The 17,616-nt window shown below is 37.1% G+C and overlaps 1 protein-coding gene across 7 annotated transcripts in view; it reads right to left on the bottom strand.

Moving 5' to 3' along the window:
- Positions 1-15,345, bottom strand: part of LOC132179091 (lipase class 3 family protein) — a 45,012-nt gene extending 29,667 nt beyond the window's left edge. For 2 of the 7 annotated variants that reach the window (XR_009439882.2, XM_059591724.2), the window contains exons 1-7: positions 14,859-15,342; positions 14,025-14,163; positions 10,835-11,054; positions 10,625-10,725; positions 6,632-6,753; positions 6,459-6,550; positions 6,143-6,248 (exon numbers count right to left, since the gene is read on the bottom strand). Coding sequence is in view for 6 of the 7 variants with exons in the window: in XM_059591724.2 (XP_059447707.1) it covers positions 6,143-6,248; positions 6,459-6,550; positions 6,632-6,753; positions 10,625-10,725; positions 10,835-11,054; positions 14,025-14,163; positions 14,859-15,143 (1,065 nt within the window). In the remaining variant the exon portion in view is untranslated. Of the gene's footprint in view, positions 1-6,142; positions 6,249-6,458; positions 6,551-6,631; positions 6,754-10,624; positions 10,726-10,834; positions 11,055-13,331; positions 13,612-14,019; positions 14,164-14,858 lie in introns of those variants that run through there. The other 5 variants (XM_059591723.2, XM_059591728.1, XM_059591729.1 and 2 more) reach the window with 5 other exon arrangements.
- Positions 15,346-17,616: the final 2,271 nt, after the last annotated feature.

The following is a 17,616-nucleotide window of genomic DNA, read 5'->3' as shown; positions in this document are numbered from 1 at the left end:
GGATAGGTTAGCCAGTATCCTAGGGTGTGATGTTGCTTCTTTGCCAGTAAAGTACCTTGGGTTGCCGCTGGCGGCCTCTTGTAAGGCTAAACATATTTGGGATGGAGTTATTGAGAAAGTAGAACATCGGTTGGCCGAGTGGAAAAGGTTGTATTTGTCGAAGGGGGTTCGAGTCACGTTGATCAAGAGCACTCTTGCCAATTTGCTTACATATTTTCTGTATCTTTTCCCCATTCCGGTTAGCGTTGCTAAGCGGATTGAGAAGCTACAGCGGGATTTCCTTTGGAGAGGTCTAAACGATGAGTGCAAGTACCATCTGGTGAAGTGGTCAAAGGTATGTACTCTGATTAAGGAGGGAGGCTTGGTTATCAGAAACTTATTGATGTTCAATCGCGCCCTGTTAGGGAAATGGTTGTGGCGCTATGGAGTTGAGAGATTCTTGGTGGAGGCGAAGTTTGGAAGTGTTTGGGGAGGGAGGGGCACATTGGAGTCGGGAGGATCTTTTGGGGTGGGGTTATGGAAAAACATTTGGAAAGGTTGGGACATCTTCAAAAGGTTTATTCGGTTTGAGGTGGGGGCTGGGACTAGGGTTAGATTCTGGCATGATTTGTGGTGTGGTAATACAGCCCTCAAGATTGCTTTCCCAGGCTTATTCAGTATTGCTTGTGCCAAGGACGCCTCAGTTGCGGATCAATTGGAGGTGTTGGGTGGCTCTATTCAGTGGAATGTTAGTTTTGCGAGAGAGGCTCACGATTGGGAGGTGGATGTTTTGGCCTACTTTTTTCAGGTGTTACATTCTGCTAGAGTAAGTCGAGGGTGTAAAGATAGGTTGTGGTGGAACTCTTCCAAAAGAGGTGGCTTTGAGGTCAAACTCTTATACACTTCACTGGCGTGCACCGAAGGGAGGGGTTTTCCTTGGAAGAGTGTGTGGCAAACACAAGCGCCGCCGAGGGCGAGCTTCTTTGTATGGTCGGCGGCTTTGGGCAAAATTCTAACCCTAGATAACCTCAGGGAGTGTCAGGTGATTGTAACGAACAGATGTTATATGTGCAAAAGGAGTGAGGAGACGGTGGATCATCTTCTCCTTCATTGCGAGGTTGCCTATGCCCTATGGTGTACTTTTTTTGGTTGGTTTGGGTTGTCTTGGGTGATGCCGAGGCGGATTTCAGACCTACTCGCTTGTTGGTGGTCCTCGGGGAGGAGGGGGAGTGTCGCGGTTTGGAAGATGGTGCCCACTTGCTTTTTCTGGTGTTTATGGAGAGAAAGGAATAGAAGGTGTTTTGAGGATTTAGAGGGGACTTTGGAAGACATCCTCGCCTCTCGTTTTCATACTTTGTATCTCTGGACTGTGGCACATGTCTTTCCGGTGTCGATTACTTATGATGATTTTCTTTTTTGCTTTTCTTCTTCTCGTTAGGTGATTCCGCTGTATACTCCCAGTGTACTTTGGGGCGCCTATACGCTTTTAATAAAACTTTTTATTACCTATCAAAAAAGAGATGTATGTATATGCATGCCTGTGTGCATACCCATTATAGTACTCTGAGGAATCAAAACTACATCCCATAGAGGTTTCCTTTTTTGCGTCTTAAAGAAAAGAAGAAAAAAAAAAAAAAAAAAGTAAACCGACTTTAGCAACTACCAAGAGTCACATTCGTGTGCAGGTGGCTGCTGTCCAGCAATATTCTTACACCTAATAATTCGATTATAAGAGGGAAGAGCAATCTTTCAAAAATTACAATCGAATCAGAAAATTGAGAAGGTCAAGGGTAAGAGATCAAACATCAACCCGACCAGCGTCGAATAATGACATCCGAAATATTTAAAAATATTTACCTTCTTTGAAACACTTAGGAAGTGCTGCTTTTTCTTGGAATCAAATACTAAATAAAAGCATACAACTTATCATCTCTCTGTCAAGAAAAAAAATGGCTAACTGATATGTATATCAGTTGCTGAAAGAGTCCAATGCAAAAAAATAAAACATTGGGTCTTTGAAACACAATTCAAATCATTTTGATTAGTTTCATATTTTTTTACCTAGAAAGCCTATGGTTCGAGTCCGTACATCCCTTTTAATGCTATAATGATAATGATAATAATAAAATATAACTATAATATAAAAAATATAGAGATTAATTTCTATTTAGAATATATTCTATAAAAATTTAAAAAAAAAAAAAAAAAATTAATTAATTAATTAAAAAAAAAAAAAAAAAAGGGGAAAACTCTCCTAAACTTTCAACGCTTTTGCAATTATCCCCTAAACTTTAAAAACTCTTAATTTAGTATATCCAACTTTAAAAGTTTGTAATGTCACCCCAGTCATTAAGGTTTGGGGTTAAATCAGACAGACTATAGGTGAAATGTCCACACCTATATGTAAAAATTGGAGAAACTTAACTTAACCTCCTTGAACTTCCACCACTTTTGCAATTACTCCCCAAATTTAAAAAACACTCAATTTAGTGTATCAAATTTTCAATTTTTTGCAATGATGTCAAAAACATTTCATTAAATCCTAATGGAATGGTATCAAAATTACCAAAATACCTTCCATTAAAAAAATAATAATAAATTTAAAAAAAAAACATTTGCAAAGACTCAAGCATTGGTCAGGATTTAATGGAATTTGCAAAAATACTCATGCTTGAATCTTTGCAACTTTTCTATTCTTTAATAATAATAAAAAGAACATGGATATTTAGGGAATTTTGATAGAATTTAACAAAAAAACCTAATGGATGGGTGACATCGCAAAAAATTAGAAGTTTCATACACTAAATTGAGAGTTTTTTAACTTTAGAGATAATTGCAAAAGTAATGTTAGTTCAGGAGGGTTAAGTAAAATTTTCCCCTAAAAATTTATTTAATTTTTAAATAATTAAAAATTCTTTTAAAAAAAATGCAACACATGGCTTAACCATGGATCAGCCCGACGGCAAATTTTTTTCTTTTTTTAATAATTTTTGAATAAGGGAACTTTAGGTATTTTGCCATTCTTCGTTAAGATTTAACAAAAAATTCTAATGGATGAGTAAAATTGCAAATTTTTTAACGTTTGATAGATCAAATTGAGAGTTTTTGAAAGTTTAGGAGAATGATTGCAAAAGCGTTGAAAGTTCAGAGAAGGTTAAGTGAAGTTTCCCCTAAAAATAAACATAATTATAATTCATAACAAAGATCAAACATCAAGTTGAACAAGGTCAACCTCAGCCCTTGATGTCACAATTAAAACATTTAATCCAAATAATAAATAAAACAATTATTATATTCATATAATCAAACTGATGATTAATGCTGAAAAAAGCTTTGGCCTAATGGTCAAAGTGTTTGTAAAATGATTATGAAGTTAGGGGTTCAATTTGAAACATTTACAAGTTTAATAGTATTTATATATATATATATACATACGCAACTTGATGCAGTGTGATGGAATAAGAGTCAAGATGTAGTCTTTAAAGTAATTTTCATGTGTAGGGTTCATGCATGCCATTGGAATGAGACGATTTTTATATAATTTTGAATGACAAGCCTTCAGGATTCTAGAGTTAAAACAATTGCTCTTGAATTGAGTCATGAGTTATGGGCCAACTAATCAAAAAAAAGGTTTATGAGTTATGGGCTAAGTGCAAGGACAAAAGTAAAATTTTAGATAAGTCATAAGCATAATAAAAGGGGAAACTTTACTTACCCCCAACAAACTTACGCGCCTTTTGCAAACACCCCTTCATTGTTTAAAATCTCTCACTTTGGTGTATCCAACTTTAATTTCCTTCCACTTTCCCCATTATGCTAACATTTTCTGTGAAATCTTAACAGAGTAGTGTAAAATACTTAAAATGCCCTTATTTTTTATTAAATTTTTTTTTTTTTTTTTTTTTTAAATCTTGACCCGTGGGTTCACCAGTGGACCTAACCCACCCGTATTGCGACCCACATGTCATTTTATTATTATTATTATAAAAAAAATAAAATAAAAAATAAAATAAAATAAAAAAAGACTGATGACCCACAATGTGGGTCACCTTGGTGACCCGCCAGTGGGTCACTTTTTTCTTTTTTTTTTTAATATAATAATTATAATAATAATTTTTTATTTATAAATAAGAGTAAATTTATAATTTTTTAAAATTTTAGGGGTATAATGGTCTTTTACTCATTTCACCGTTTGATTTAATTGCAATATCTAACAGTAAGGGGGTCTTTGGAACTAAACGAAAGTTAGATACACCAAAATGAGAGATTTTGAACAATGGAGAGGTGTTTGCAAAAGGCGCATAAGTTTGTGGAGGGTAAGTGAAGTTTCCCCATAATTTTATTTTTAGGACTTAATTATGTTCGATTTAAATTATTCTAGAATTTATAATATTATTAGGAGTTTTTATAGGGATTTCTAATATCTTTAGATCACTAGTCAGATTAAGAGTCTTAATTCTAGTAGATTAAGAGTCAATGAGTCTATATAAATATGTTTCATATATTTGAAGAATTCAGACTTTGATTTAGAGTATTGCGTTTCTCTCTCCTTCCTCTTCCTTCTGTGCATTTGCACACTTGGCATTGATCAGAGGTTTTCACGGCCATCAACAGTCACAATTTTTTCTCTTTCCTTCTTTCTTTTCCAACCCCAAATTAAGTCCTTCACATTAGCTATTAAAACCCTACATACTCTACCTACCAAATAGCCACTACATAACCTATCACAGTAGGAACAAATTCCCAAACATGGCCGTTGTCCAGAATTTTCTAGCAACCTGTTCGTTTCGAGAAACATTGCTCTTGGCCTTTTCTAGCAACCTGTTTGCTTCAAGAAAGATTGCTCTTGGCCTAATTCCCCATCTTTTCAAAATCCTAGTCAATCTTTAAACCTTAATGCTTGCTTGTAAAATTATAAACACTAGATTCACAAGTCCATCACATACACATTTAGACAAACTCCCTAAATCTATCCAACATCACAATTCTGGTGCAAACACCATAAAAAACACTAAGATAGCCAAGTGACCAGCACTCACATATCGATTGCTGTGTTTGTGGTCAAATCTTGCCAGTTAAGAAGTTTTACATTTTTCAATAAAACTCATGCCAATGAACTGATCAGTCCAAAAACCAGTCTGGTTCATGATTTAACAGGTTCAAATGGTCAGCTACTGGATCAATAATGGTTTTGAACTAGGTAGTAGAGACTTCAAAAGGGCTGAAGTATCCGTGTTGAACACTAACACAGCTCAGACACAGCCGATTATGTGTCCGACACTCCGGATACTTTGGGACACAGCAAGATACTTTGGTGATATGCTGAGATACGGTTCTAAGTGTTATTCTAAAATGCTTTAGGGCCAAATATTGGAAAAATAAGATCTAAATGCTTTATTTTAACCATTTGGAATACCAAAAAGCAAATTGATTAATGTTATTGTGGCGATATACATAAATATCAGAGCACCCAGAAGGCCTCTGTTTTTAGCTCAGCATGATTCATCTCCAAACTTTCTTTCTTTTGATACCCTTGCAGAAGTCGTAATTTCCAAAATTGTATCAAACTTTTCCCACCATCAATCGCTTAACCTAATACCCTCAAAGCCTGTTGGGATTGTGTTATGAAAGGTAAAAAGTACTTTTAATACTTAAAAAGCTGTTCCAAATCAAAAGCTAACCTGTTTGGTAAAAAATTATACTTCTTTGACATTTTAACTCTAAAAAGGCCAAAACACACTTTTGGCTAAAAAGTGTTTTTTGACTTAAAAGCTCTATTTCTCAAATACAATCCCAAACATGCTCGAAATGACCAAAGAATCCTGCTGCTAAAGAACATCAGAAGACCCTTGCTGCCAAAGAAAATCCTGTAACCACTTCTACCCCTCAAGATTCAATCCTTCTAAGCCCAATATAATATTGCAAACCTCAAACAAAATCCATCATAACTTTCAAACCTCTGCCCACTGAAACCTTCAAGAAACTACCCAAAAATTCATCTGATCCTGCTGTCTTAAAGTCAGATTTGGTATCCGTACATGCAAGTCATGAGTAGAAGTGAAATAAGTCATGCTGCCGCATGGCCTCATGGGGTCATGCTCACCCAATCTGATTTACTTCTTTCTGTCACGAATGGAAAATTAAGAGCACTAAAATAAATCACCTGGTTAACACGCCCTTGCCTAAGTACTTCTGGGGTTAAATTGACATATTTTAGAAAGGCTGCCGCATGGCCTCGCCACCAATTATCACCTCCAAGTATGGGCCGCCTAAGAAGAACATAGAATCATAAGCACCAAAAGTTTAAAGCAGTAGTTTCTAAGAGATCAAGGTCTCTACGAATGCCTTTATATTTAAAAAATAAAGATTGAAAAACAAAAGAAAACCAAAATAATTAACTCATGGTCCTAACATTTCTTAGCTATGTCCCATTATAATGTTGCCCATATACATCAAGCAGGAATACATGGATTAATGACCTGTTACGCATCCATGGAGTCAAAACCCCTTGCCTATAAAGCCATGCACAAGGGAATAAGAAAGGATTTCTTCCAAAATCGAGTAATGGACCCTGCACAATGTAGTACTTGTAAACAAAACTAAGATGATAAACTTGAAAAAGTTTATTTGATAAAATATTTTAATGCACTACCGTGTAGGCAGCTTCGGCAAATTTATGAAGAGCTGCAGCCTCCTGAATCCGTTCTTCAGGTGCCTCCATGGAATCTTCAAATGAGTTAGAGGGTTGACTTTGTCTCTGCAATAAGGCTAAACCTGGACAGGGATGCTCTCTGATGTCATGGGAAGTAATACCAGTTACATGAAACTCTGAAGAAGCAACTTGAGGCATAAATCATATATAGATGAAAAGTGAACTTACCACTGGGTGTGTGTGTGTGTAACTTACAAATCGAAAAAAAGAGTGAGAAGCTATAGGATGATGATAACGATATTTTTTTTATTTTTTTGATAAATAAGGCATTTCATTAAAAGCAATATGATAGTTATAATGATAGAAGAATAAATAAAATAAACTGCCATGAATCATTACCGCTGCTTAATTCCAGGAAATAAAGTTCATATATTTAAGGGTGCTAGATTGACCCAGATCAACACTGCCATATCTACCCACGTATTACTTGTCTCTTTTCCCTATTCCAGAGGGAGTGACCAATAGGCTTGAGAGACTTCGTAGGGATATTTTATGGGCTGGAATTGGGGATGAGTTTAAATTCAATTTAGTGAATTGGGCAAGGATTTGCACTCCGATAAATTCAGGTGGGTTGGGAGTTAAAAATCTGATTTAGTCCAATCAAGCCCGGTTGGGAAAGTGATTGTGGCGGTATGCTATAGATAGAGAGGCATTACAGAAAGTGGTGATAGAAACGAAATATGATAGTACAAGGGGAGGTTGGTAATCTTAACTCGCAGTCCTCAAAAAAGCATTGGTTTCTTTCTCTCCAGATGCTCCACATCAAGAGTGCAAGAATAGCTTTTGAGACAGCCACTTTGAGATGTCCCAGCAATTGAGTCTCCAACAAAGAAGTAACTCTAGAATGTTGCTAGGTATAGCCGACAAAACTCTAAATATGTTAAGAACCAAGTGCCAAATATCACAAGTGTACTCACAATGGATAAGGTGATTTACAGTCTCCTCATTCTTTTTGCATAGGCAACACCAGTTTACGAGGGTGAAACCTCGCCTTCTAAGGTTATCAAGTGTCAAGATTCTACCGAAAGCTGTCATCCAAGTAAAGAAAGCAATGTGTGGATGGGCCTTAACCCTCCAAACACTTTTATAGTGAAACAAATCAGGATGTCCAGACTGTAAAGATTTATCGTAGCCCTTGATGTTAAAGTCATGATTGCTAGATTAAATCCACAACATTCTATTTATCTCCCCTCAAATGAGCTTTTCGAGGAGTATAATAGATTCAAGAAAGAGTCAAGAGATTCCAGCTCTTAGTCAGGGACTGCCCTAGTAAAATTTGGATTCCAATGTATAGAAGTGCCTGAGGATACCAAGAAATCCGACACCAAGGCCTCTTTGTCCCAAGCTACAGAATAAAGTTCTGGGAAAGCGGACTTGAGAGCGGCTACGCCACATCACACATCATGCCAAAAATGGATGCATGATCCATCCCCAACCTTGAAGAAACAAAGTTGAAGAAATATCCCTTTATCATTCCTAATAATCTTCCAGAGGCACTCCCATAGGACCCACAAACTTCCTCCTAACTCCAGCCCCCTCTCTCCATAAAGAATTCTCCTCATGCACAAATCTCCAAAGCCATTCCCAAGAAGAGCATTGTTGAACAGCATGAGAATCTTAACTCCCAACCCTCCTCTAAAAACCTAGGAGCATACAGTCTTCCAATTCCCTAGAAGAAACTTAGGCTAACCTCATGGTCCATCCCAAAGAAGTCTCTTTGGAGACGCTCCAATCTCCTAGCTACATCACCTGACAAAGGAAAAAGGGGAAAGAAATATGTTGGTAAACTGGATAACGTACTCTTAATTAGAGTAAGGTGTCCACCCCAAGACATATAAATCTTCTTCCATCTAGCTAGTCTTTTCTTCATCTTCTCAACTACCCTCTCCCAAATAGCTTTTGACTTGAAAGATGCTCCCAAAGAAAGTCACAAATGTTTCATTTGAAGAGAAGAGATACTATAATTGAGAATGTCAGCCAGCTCTTTCTGATGTGGAACCTCCTTTACTGCAACTAATTCAGGTTTTTGAAGGCTGACCTTCAAGCCCGAAATTGCCTCAAAACAGTGCAGAATGTGACAAAATATAGATTTTCTCAGCCTCTACAGTACACATAATGAGTGTATCATTTGCAAAGAGGAGGTGGGATATTACTGGGGGCAGTGTTTTGGGTGTCTACCCGGAATCTCGACAAATGACCCCCAACCATAGCTCTAGTTAGCATCCAACTCAGGACCTCCATAACAATCACGAAGAGAAGAGGTGAAAGAGGGTCCCCTTGGTGAAAAGAAGCTATGTGTGCTTCCATTAATCAAAATAGAGAAGCGGGCCATGGCAATACAAGCAGACATCCATTTCCTCCATTTAGAACCAAAGCCAAGATGTACCATGAGGTAGGAGAGGAACTCTCAGTAGACATGGTCGTAGGCTTTTTCCAAGTCCAGCTTGCAGATAACGCCAAGAATACCCAATTTCAGCCTATTGTCCAGACATTCATTAACTATAAGAACTGAGTTTAGAATTTGTCTTTCCCCTATGAAGGCATTTTGTATGTTCAATAAAAGCACTACCAACACCTATTTCATTCTGATACCAAGGACTTTCGCCAAAATTCTATAAACACTCCCCACCAGCCTTATAGGTTTGAAATCCTTTACTTCCAACTGCCCAACCTTTTTAGGGATGAGAGAAATAAATAAGCATTGAGGCTCTTTTCGAACATCTCATGCTCATGAAAATTGTGAAAATTTTGAAACAACTAGTGAGTTAACAATTGTATCAAAGCAGTGGTCCTGAATTTGAACCATGACTATGCAATTTATCTATCATTTATGTTAAATATTTCACATGTTATGACTCACTTTTGGACGAAAAGCTTGAGCCCAAACGTGATAGAGAGTGTTTTTTTTTTTATAAGTAAAAATATATATCAAAAGCGCAGAGGGGCGCAACCCATATACACGGGAAGTATACAAGAGAGCGCCTAAGAAGAGGAGAAATGAAAGAGGAAATCAGAGAAGCTAATTACTAAAGGAGCTAGCCAAGCGGCTGTCCAAGAGTAAAGAGTAAAGAAGAAAAGATGAATCAGTTCCTCTATAGTCCTAGTAGAGTTCTCAAAACATCTAGCATTTCTTTCAATCCATATACACCACATAAGACAAAGAGGAACCATCTTCCAAACTACCGCACTTCTAGCACGGCCTCCCGACCACCAACAAGAGAACAAGTCCCTTACTCTGCCAGGCATAACCCAATGCAACCCAAACCGACTGAAAATAGTGTGCCAAAGAGCTCTTGCGGTTTCACAATGGAGGAGAAGATGATCTACTGACTCTCCTGACTTTTTGCACATACAACACCACTCCACTACCACAAGGTTCCTCTTCCGCAGATTATCATGAGTCAAAATTTTGCCAAGGGCCGCGGACCACCCAAAAAAAGCCACTCTCAAAGGCACCTTAGAGCGCCAAATACTCTTCCAAGGAAACATCTCATGGCCAAAATTAGACAAGGCCTTGAAGAGCGACTTAACCTCGAAATTACCTTTCCTAGACGAGGCCCAGCAAATACGATCCACCGTACCTACAGAGATCTTGCACGAGTACAATTGCTCAAAAAAAGGAGCAACCAACTCCATCTCCCAATCCTGAACATGTCGCACAAAAGTGACATTCTACTCTATAACCCCACTCCTCCAAACGTGATAGAGAGTGTTAAAATGTTAATTAAATAATTAAATTTGCAATTTCCTATTAACCCAAGGTTTAGGGACAACTAGTGATTTAACAATAGAGAAGCACAAATAATTATTTAATTTTACAATACAATAGCATATTGATACATCGTTTAAAAATCTAGGAGTTATGACATGCAGCAACCATGAAACAACATAAAAGCATAACAAAGTATGCAACAGCACAATATCCAAACAAACCTGCCAAGATTTCCAAATGCCCAGTTCCTGATGCACGGTAAGCAACAAGATCACCCAATAGTCTTGCAACAGAATAAACTTCATCTTCCTCTAACACACTCCTGGACAAATGAGATCAAAAAGTAGAAGATCAGAGAGTTAACATACACTAAATCAGAAAGGTGTATGTATAGAAATTCTGTAGGTCAACAAAAATGAAGGTAAGCCTACAAGTATTTGACACGCCCCATACAGCACAAAGCCTCACGCATGCCATTATCGAATACTTCCCTGTAGTGAGCTTTCCAAGCATTATCTTGGGTTGCATAGTAAGATCTCCATTTAAGAATATCAGATCCCGTAAAACACGGAACTAGTGTGACAAAACACACCATGATCATAAATAAAACCAGTAATATTTGCTTCCACCAGATACTGTTTGAAAAAATCCCTGCATTACATAAATTGCCAAAGATATTCATTACATTTCACAAGAACCCAGGAAAAGTCCTTGACAACAAGAATGAGAAAGTTATAAATAGGAAAAGTAACAGGACAGATATCTAATGTTATAAATAAGAAAAATAACAGGACAGATATCCGAAGTTATAAATAAGAAAAATAACAGGCCAGATATCCAAAAGTCTATATACCCTAAGAATCCCAAGTATGCCTTTCAATGGCAAATTTATACCCAAACACCCAACCACCCGAGAACCAATTAGTGGATTTTTTATTATTTAAACTTCCTAACTTAGTCAAAATTTAAAAGCCTACAGATACCTTGATTCCTAACCAACCAAGAACCATTAATGAGACAATTCTATTTTCAACTAGATTCCCCTTTTATGACATTTTAATCTGTATCTTTTGGCCTATAGAATCAATATTCAATCCTATAGTCATTATGATAAGGACCATTATATGAGATGATGTGTCAAGATACCTTGATTTTTGGCTAAATTTTTTTCAGAAAGTAGACACTGGCAGAAGATACGGAAAATACATGAAAAATAGACCCTTGCTGCAATTTTACCTCTTCATTTATTTTCTTTTTTCATTTAAGTGAGATATAATTAGAAGGGACAAAAAGGAGTGCAACCCAGTTTGCATGGAAGCACGTAAATGCACATGAAGATAGGTAAAAGGCAAAAAAAAAAAATAAAATAAATAAATAAATAAAGGGGGTTACAAAACAAATCCTAAAGTTCAACTTAATAATAAACTCTAAAAGGGAATCTAAGGCTAGATGAGATAGATGAAAGAATCTTAAATCCCCACTTATCCCAAAAGCTTAAGCTAATAGGAAGAGATGAATTTAATCATTTAATTTATATTCTAACATTCATTTAACGTGTGGGCTCAAACTCCCCCTTAATTGGTAGAACCCAACAAGTAGAATATTTAATTGAAATTGGAGGTAAATGACAGAATTAATGTTCAAACTTAGGACCTTTGGCTATACCAAGTTAAATCACCACTTATCCCAAAAGCTTAAGCTGATAGGATAAGTTGAATTTAATCTTTTATCACCACTTATCCCAAAAAGTTAAACTAATAGGAAAAGATTAATCATTTTAATATTCTAACATCCTCACTCACTGGTGGGCTCAAACTCCCCATTAATTGGTGAAACCCAACACGTGAAATATTTAATTGAAATAGGAGATGAATGACGGAGTCAACGTCCGAACTCAAGACCTTTGGCTTTGATACCATATTAAACCACCACTTATCCCAAGAGCTTAAGCTAATTGGAAATGGTAAATCTAGTAATTTAATCAATACTTTAACACTCTCTTCCACATATGAGCTCAAACTCTCTTTTAATAGGTGAGGCATAAACACATGAAACATTTAATTTAAATTGGGGTAAATTGTGGAGTCATGGCTTGAACTCATGACCTCTAACTCTGATATCATGTTAAATCACCTCTTATCCCAAAAGCTTAAACTGATAAGAGGAGAAGAATCTAATCATTTAATTTATATTCTAACAAAGAATGCAACGAGAAGTCTTTATCTCCCAAAGGATAGTTTGTTTCCTTCAATTGTTTGCCAATTCCTCTCCAACCAAAAACTCCGTCAAACAAGAAGGTACAACTCTCCAATTAGCTAAACCCATTCCACTACCAAATTTCATGTTCCAATAGGCCAGCAAATCAACTAGCAAGTCACCAGACAATAAAGAATCAATTGTCTATGGTTTCCTCATCCCATTGCCACATGTAACACCAGCTAAAAAACAAATAAAATATTCTGCAACCACAAATTTTTAGCCATCAAATTATGAATCAAGGTTGCCATCATACAAAGATTAGATTAGGAAACCATCAATACAAAGAATGCAAATTTAGTTGGATCCCTTACACACCAAACACCATCCAGAACTCATCTCTTCTAATACCGCAAAGGTCCAAATGAAAAACTTTGACCTGAAAGTTGTAACTTCTACTTGGTCTCCAACACATCACATCTTCACCCAACACACCTGAACAACATATGAAATCAACTGACTGACTCCATTACCAAATCCTGAACAAGCCGAACACACCTCAAATATCAACCTCCTGCCCAACCTACATACTTAACCAGTTTCGCTTTAATTCACAGCCAATAGACAGTAATATATCAAGGAATAACTCCTTCACAGCCACTTCTGCATACCACACAATCTATCAATATGCTAAAAGAGAAAAGGTTAAACAATATTTCTTCACCGACCCACCTACTCCGTATTCGGTTTCCGCAAGTCACCCCATTTTTGTCTACACCAACCACCCTCCTCCAAAAACCATCCCTCTCAAACAGTAACCTCCATAGTCAATTACTTAAGAAACTTGATTGAGTTCATGCAGGTGGCTCAAACTTAAGCCCCTTTCTTTGTTAGTGAACAAACATCCTCCCACTAAACCATATGTAAATTCAACACCCTTCCAATTCCAAAGGAAATTCTATGGAGTTTTGCAAGTCTACCAATCACGGAAGCAGAAATATAGAGAAAGGAGATGAAGGAGGCCTAGAAAGCATACTCTTAAAAAGAGCAAACCCTTTCAAGAGTAAATTTCCCCAATTTGGAGAGGTACCACCTCTTCTAATTAATGAGTGTCCCCTTTATTAAATTCCAATATTCAAGATTAGACTTAGGATGTATTCCGTAATAAAATGCATAATATTATATATATAAATACACGCACGCATATATATTGGTTGGAAATGCTTATTTTCAGCTAAAAAGAATAAGCACACAACATAAAGATAACTACAAGAAGGCCAATGGTGCCTAGAAATGGTCTGTGGACCAAATGGTATCTGCTTCTCCATACAAATAAGGTGTGGAGAATGAGGTCGGTATGAGTATGGAAGTTATATTTACCTACCCAAAAGAAAAAAGATAATTAGAAGAAGGAACCCACCTTACCTAAAACACAATCATTCGATGTTCCATCATGAGATATATGTTTAGTGATATGGAACATAAGATAAGTTGCACCAACAACTTGCAGCACTGTAATTACCATCGCAAACCGGGTCCACCAAAGCCATTTTTTATACCTCATCTGTTCATCAAGAAAATTAACAATAATTTCACATTTGCACCACAGACATTAGTGATTAAAAGAAAAGAAAAAAGGAGAACACTTAAGTTTGTTTCCGCTTTTCGTTCAAAAATTATTCTTTACTTCTCATTGGTCCACAATGTCCTTGATTATCGTCTGCATCATATTTCTTACAAGGTAGCTGCTACCAGTAGATCATTTTGTGGTTTTAATGGGTTATGTCAGAATAGTTGGTGGATGTGGTTATGAATACTGTTGGAGTTTAATTGCTCCGTTGGGTGCACCACCTGTGAAATTATTACTCCTCTGGAATTGTTTCTCTTGTGAATAATTGATGAATCTCAGGTTACACATTGCATGCTTGTGGAACAGACCTCTATTAGGTGTGCTGCTGTTGTCGCGCCCCTGGTTCGCCCTATTAAGACCAACCCACAAAGAATTCATCCCACCATTGAGAACCCACCTACCTGAATTCAACCTACACCAGAATATACGATGCAGAGCATCGTTGAGCCCCACCCTCACAACTCAATGCTATAAAACAAACGTTTAATTTATCTAAACAGGTCCCGAGTGCTTTATATCAAAGATCTGGGTCTCTAACTTCCCCATCACAACTAATCATCTCAACTTTCATGGCAACCAAACAGAACCCAGAAAGAGAAAAAAAAGCCAAATAGTCAACGGCTTCGTACCCGTCTCTTGTGGCGAATGACGGCGTCGAGGACGGCAGGGGGGCTCTCAGCGGGAGACTCGAGAATGGTCTTGGCGGTGGCTTCTTGGGCGATCCCGCTCGGCACGATTGCCACAATTCTGATCCCAGCGATCAACGAGACGGCCACGAACGGAAATACGTGTCGCCGGTCACAAGACCGGTAAGCGAGAATCACGAGAAACCCACCCAGAAGGACCACCGCCGCGTTGGAAAGTCCCAATACCATGACCGCCCATCTCAGGTTCTTCAGCGTGGACACACACATTGCATTTGCCCTTCAATGCTAAGATTGAATGGGGATTATTGTGGAAAATTCTCCAGGCACCTTGGGATTTTCATGGCGTGGGCTTTCGTATCGTTTCTACGAAATGGGATAGTTTTCAAGTGGAGGGCTATTTTATAGGGGGCGGGGAATCTGGTGATTGTGTATGATTTTGATGCTGTCAGCTCAATGCCATTGAAATCATGTTTTGCATGGTTGTTTATTATTAGGAAAACAACCTTTTGCCCAATAAACTACGACCTCTTTGTACTTTTTCTCTATGAACTATCAACTGTAACACCTGACCCACATGAACTATTATTTTGTGTTCAAAACTCCCCTTTCGTCAGTCAAAGGCTAATTTCATCAGTCAAAGGTGTTAACTCGGAAGGTCTACCCGTCACTTTGCCTCATAAATTATAATGCATTGTCACTTTGACCGTCTGAGTTAACAACTTTGATTAACATAAGGGGCCTTTGACGGATGGAAGGGGGATTTTGGGCACAAAATGGTAGTTCATGGGGGTCAAGTGTCACAGTTGGTAGTTCATGGGGGCAAAGTGAAAATGTATTGTAATTCATGGGGTCAAAATATAGTTTCCCCTTATTATTATTATTTACTGATCTTTTAATGGAAGGAACGGTCGAAGGGGAATAGGATCCTTTCCAGTCCATTATGGACGGGAGGATAGTCAGTTCATGGCTAAGATTTCTTTAAAGAAATTCTAGCGTCACAAATATGACATGTGTCCTCTAATAATAAAATATTAATTAAAACTTAAAAAATAAATTAAAAAATTAAAAAAAAAAAAAAAAAAAAAAAAAAAAAAAAAAGATGGTGGCTGGCCACCCCATACGGGATGGCTGGCTACCACGGTTGGACCTAGGGTGGCTTCGGCCACCCCAGACCGGGGGGTGGCCAGCCACACATCTTTTTCCCCTAAATCTCAACCATATATATTCATTTTGGCCCTTGGGGGTGGCCAGATCACCCCCAAGGGCCATGGGGTGGCTTCGGCCACCCCAGACCAGCTTTGGTCCAACTGTGGTGCTGGGGTGTCCGGCCACCCTTTTTTGTATTATTATTTTAGTTTTTATTTATTGTTTAAGTTTTAATTAATATTTTATTTTATTGAGATGCCACATGGCATATTTGTGGCGCTAGGATTTCTTCAACCATGAACCGGATCTGGATCCGGTAGGAGGAGGGCGGTAATCGAGCCAAGTTGAATCAAGTTGATATCAAGGATTATGCCTTAAATTTCAAAAAAAAAAAAAATTAATGGCGTTTTGAGTTTGTAATGAATAAAGTTATTACTTACTGATTTATTTAATTGAGCATATGACATATATTCCTTCTAACATGCTTATTGTATTGTTTACATTATGCATGTAAATGGTCCTTACATTACATTGAATATGATCTATGGTATGAGTAATGAGGTTATCAAACAAGGTTTGATAAATTTGGTTTATCGGCCATTAAACTTGGTTTTCCTTTGATGTGGCTTTTAGTCTTTCTTCTTTTTTGATCCAATGGTTGTTTATTTGATCTTTGTTATTTGGAAGTGCGTTCTTAACGAAGGTAGATGCTATAGTCTAATCCTGAAAAGTTGCTTATCAAGAGATCTGATCACACCAAGTTATATACTCTGGGAGGCACAAAATCAACCTTTAATGATAACGCTCTTGCGTGATTCTATACCTTTGTGAGATTTTTCATTGCTCTATTTTTATTTATTGTATTCTATTTATCTTAATATTAATTGTTCGGATTAATATTATTTAGCATCAGTTAGAATTTTTGCACCATCCATTTTAATTTTCCAACAATCTTAAAAGGTTGATTATGGATGTACAAATTCTTGCTGCTACTAAAGTTCTTCCAGATTCTACAAAAATTGAACGTTTTGATGAAAATAATTTTAAACGTTGGCAACAAAAGGTTCTTGCAGTTTTAGATTTTGCAAAAAATTTTAGTCCTCTAATCAAGCCAAGACCGAATGAAGAATCTGAAGAATTAAGAAATTGGGAGATGGCTAATAAATTATGTGTGAATACTATATTGAATTCTTTATCTAATGAATTGTTTGATGTTTATTGCAATTTTAATATTGCGAGAGATTTATGTGATGAATTAGTTGGTAGATATGTGATTGAGAATGAGGGCACTAAGAAATTTGCTGCAAGCAATTTCTTACACTTTCAAATGACTGACGAGAAAAGTATTACTTCTCAAATTCATGAGTTTCATAACATAATGGCTGAATTAGCCAACGAGGGTGATAGCCTACCCGAAAGTTTTATGACCCAATGTCTTGTTGAAAAATTACTCGACTTTTGGAAGGAGTATAAACTCCATTTCAAACAAAAGAAGACTTTCATGAGTCTTCAATAAACCATAGTGCATATTAAAATAGAAGAAAGGAATAGTTCTTTGGAGAAGGTTAACAAAGCTAAGGAAATTATTTCCAAA

This window comes from Corylus avellana, chromosome 4, assembly GCF_965113065.1.
Source record: "Corylus avellana chromosome 4, dhCorAvel1.hap1.2, whole genome shotgun sequence".
Classification (NCBI taxonomy): domain Eukaryota; kingdom Viridiplantae; phylum Streptophyta; class Magnoliopsida; order Fagales; family Betulaceae; genus Corylus; species Corylus avellana.
This window is presented reverse-complemented; position numbering and strand designations above follow the sequence as displayed.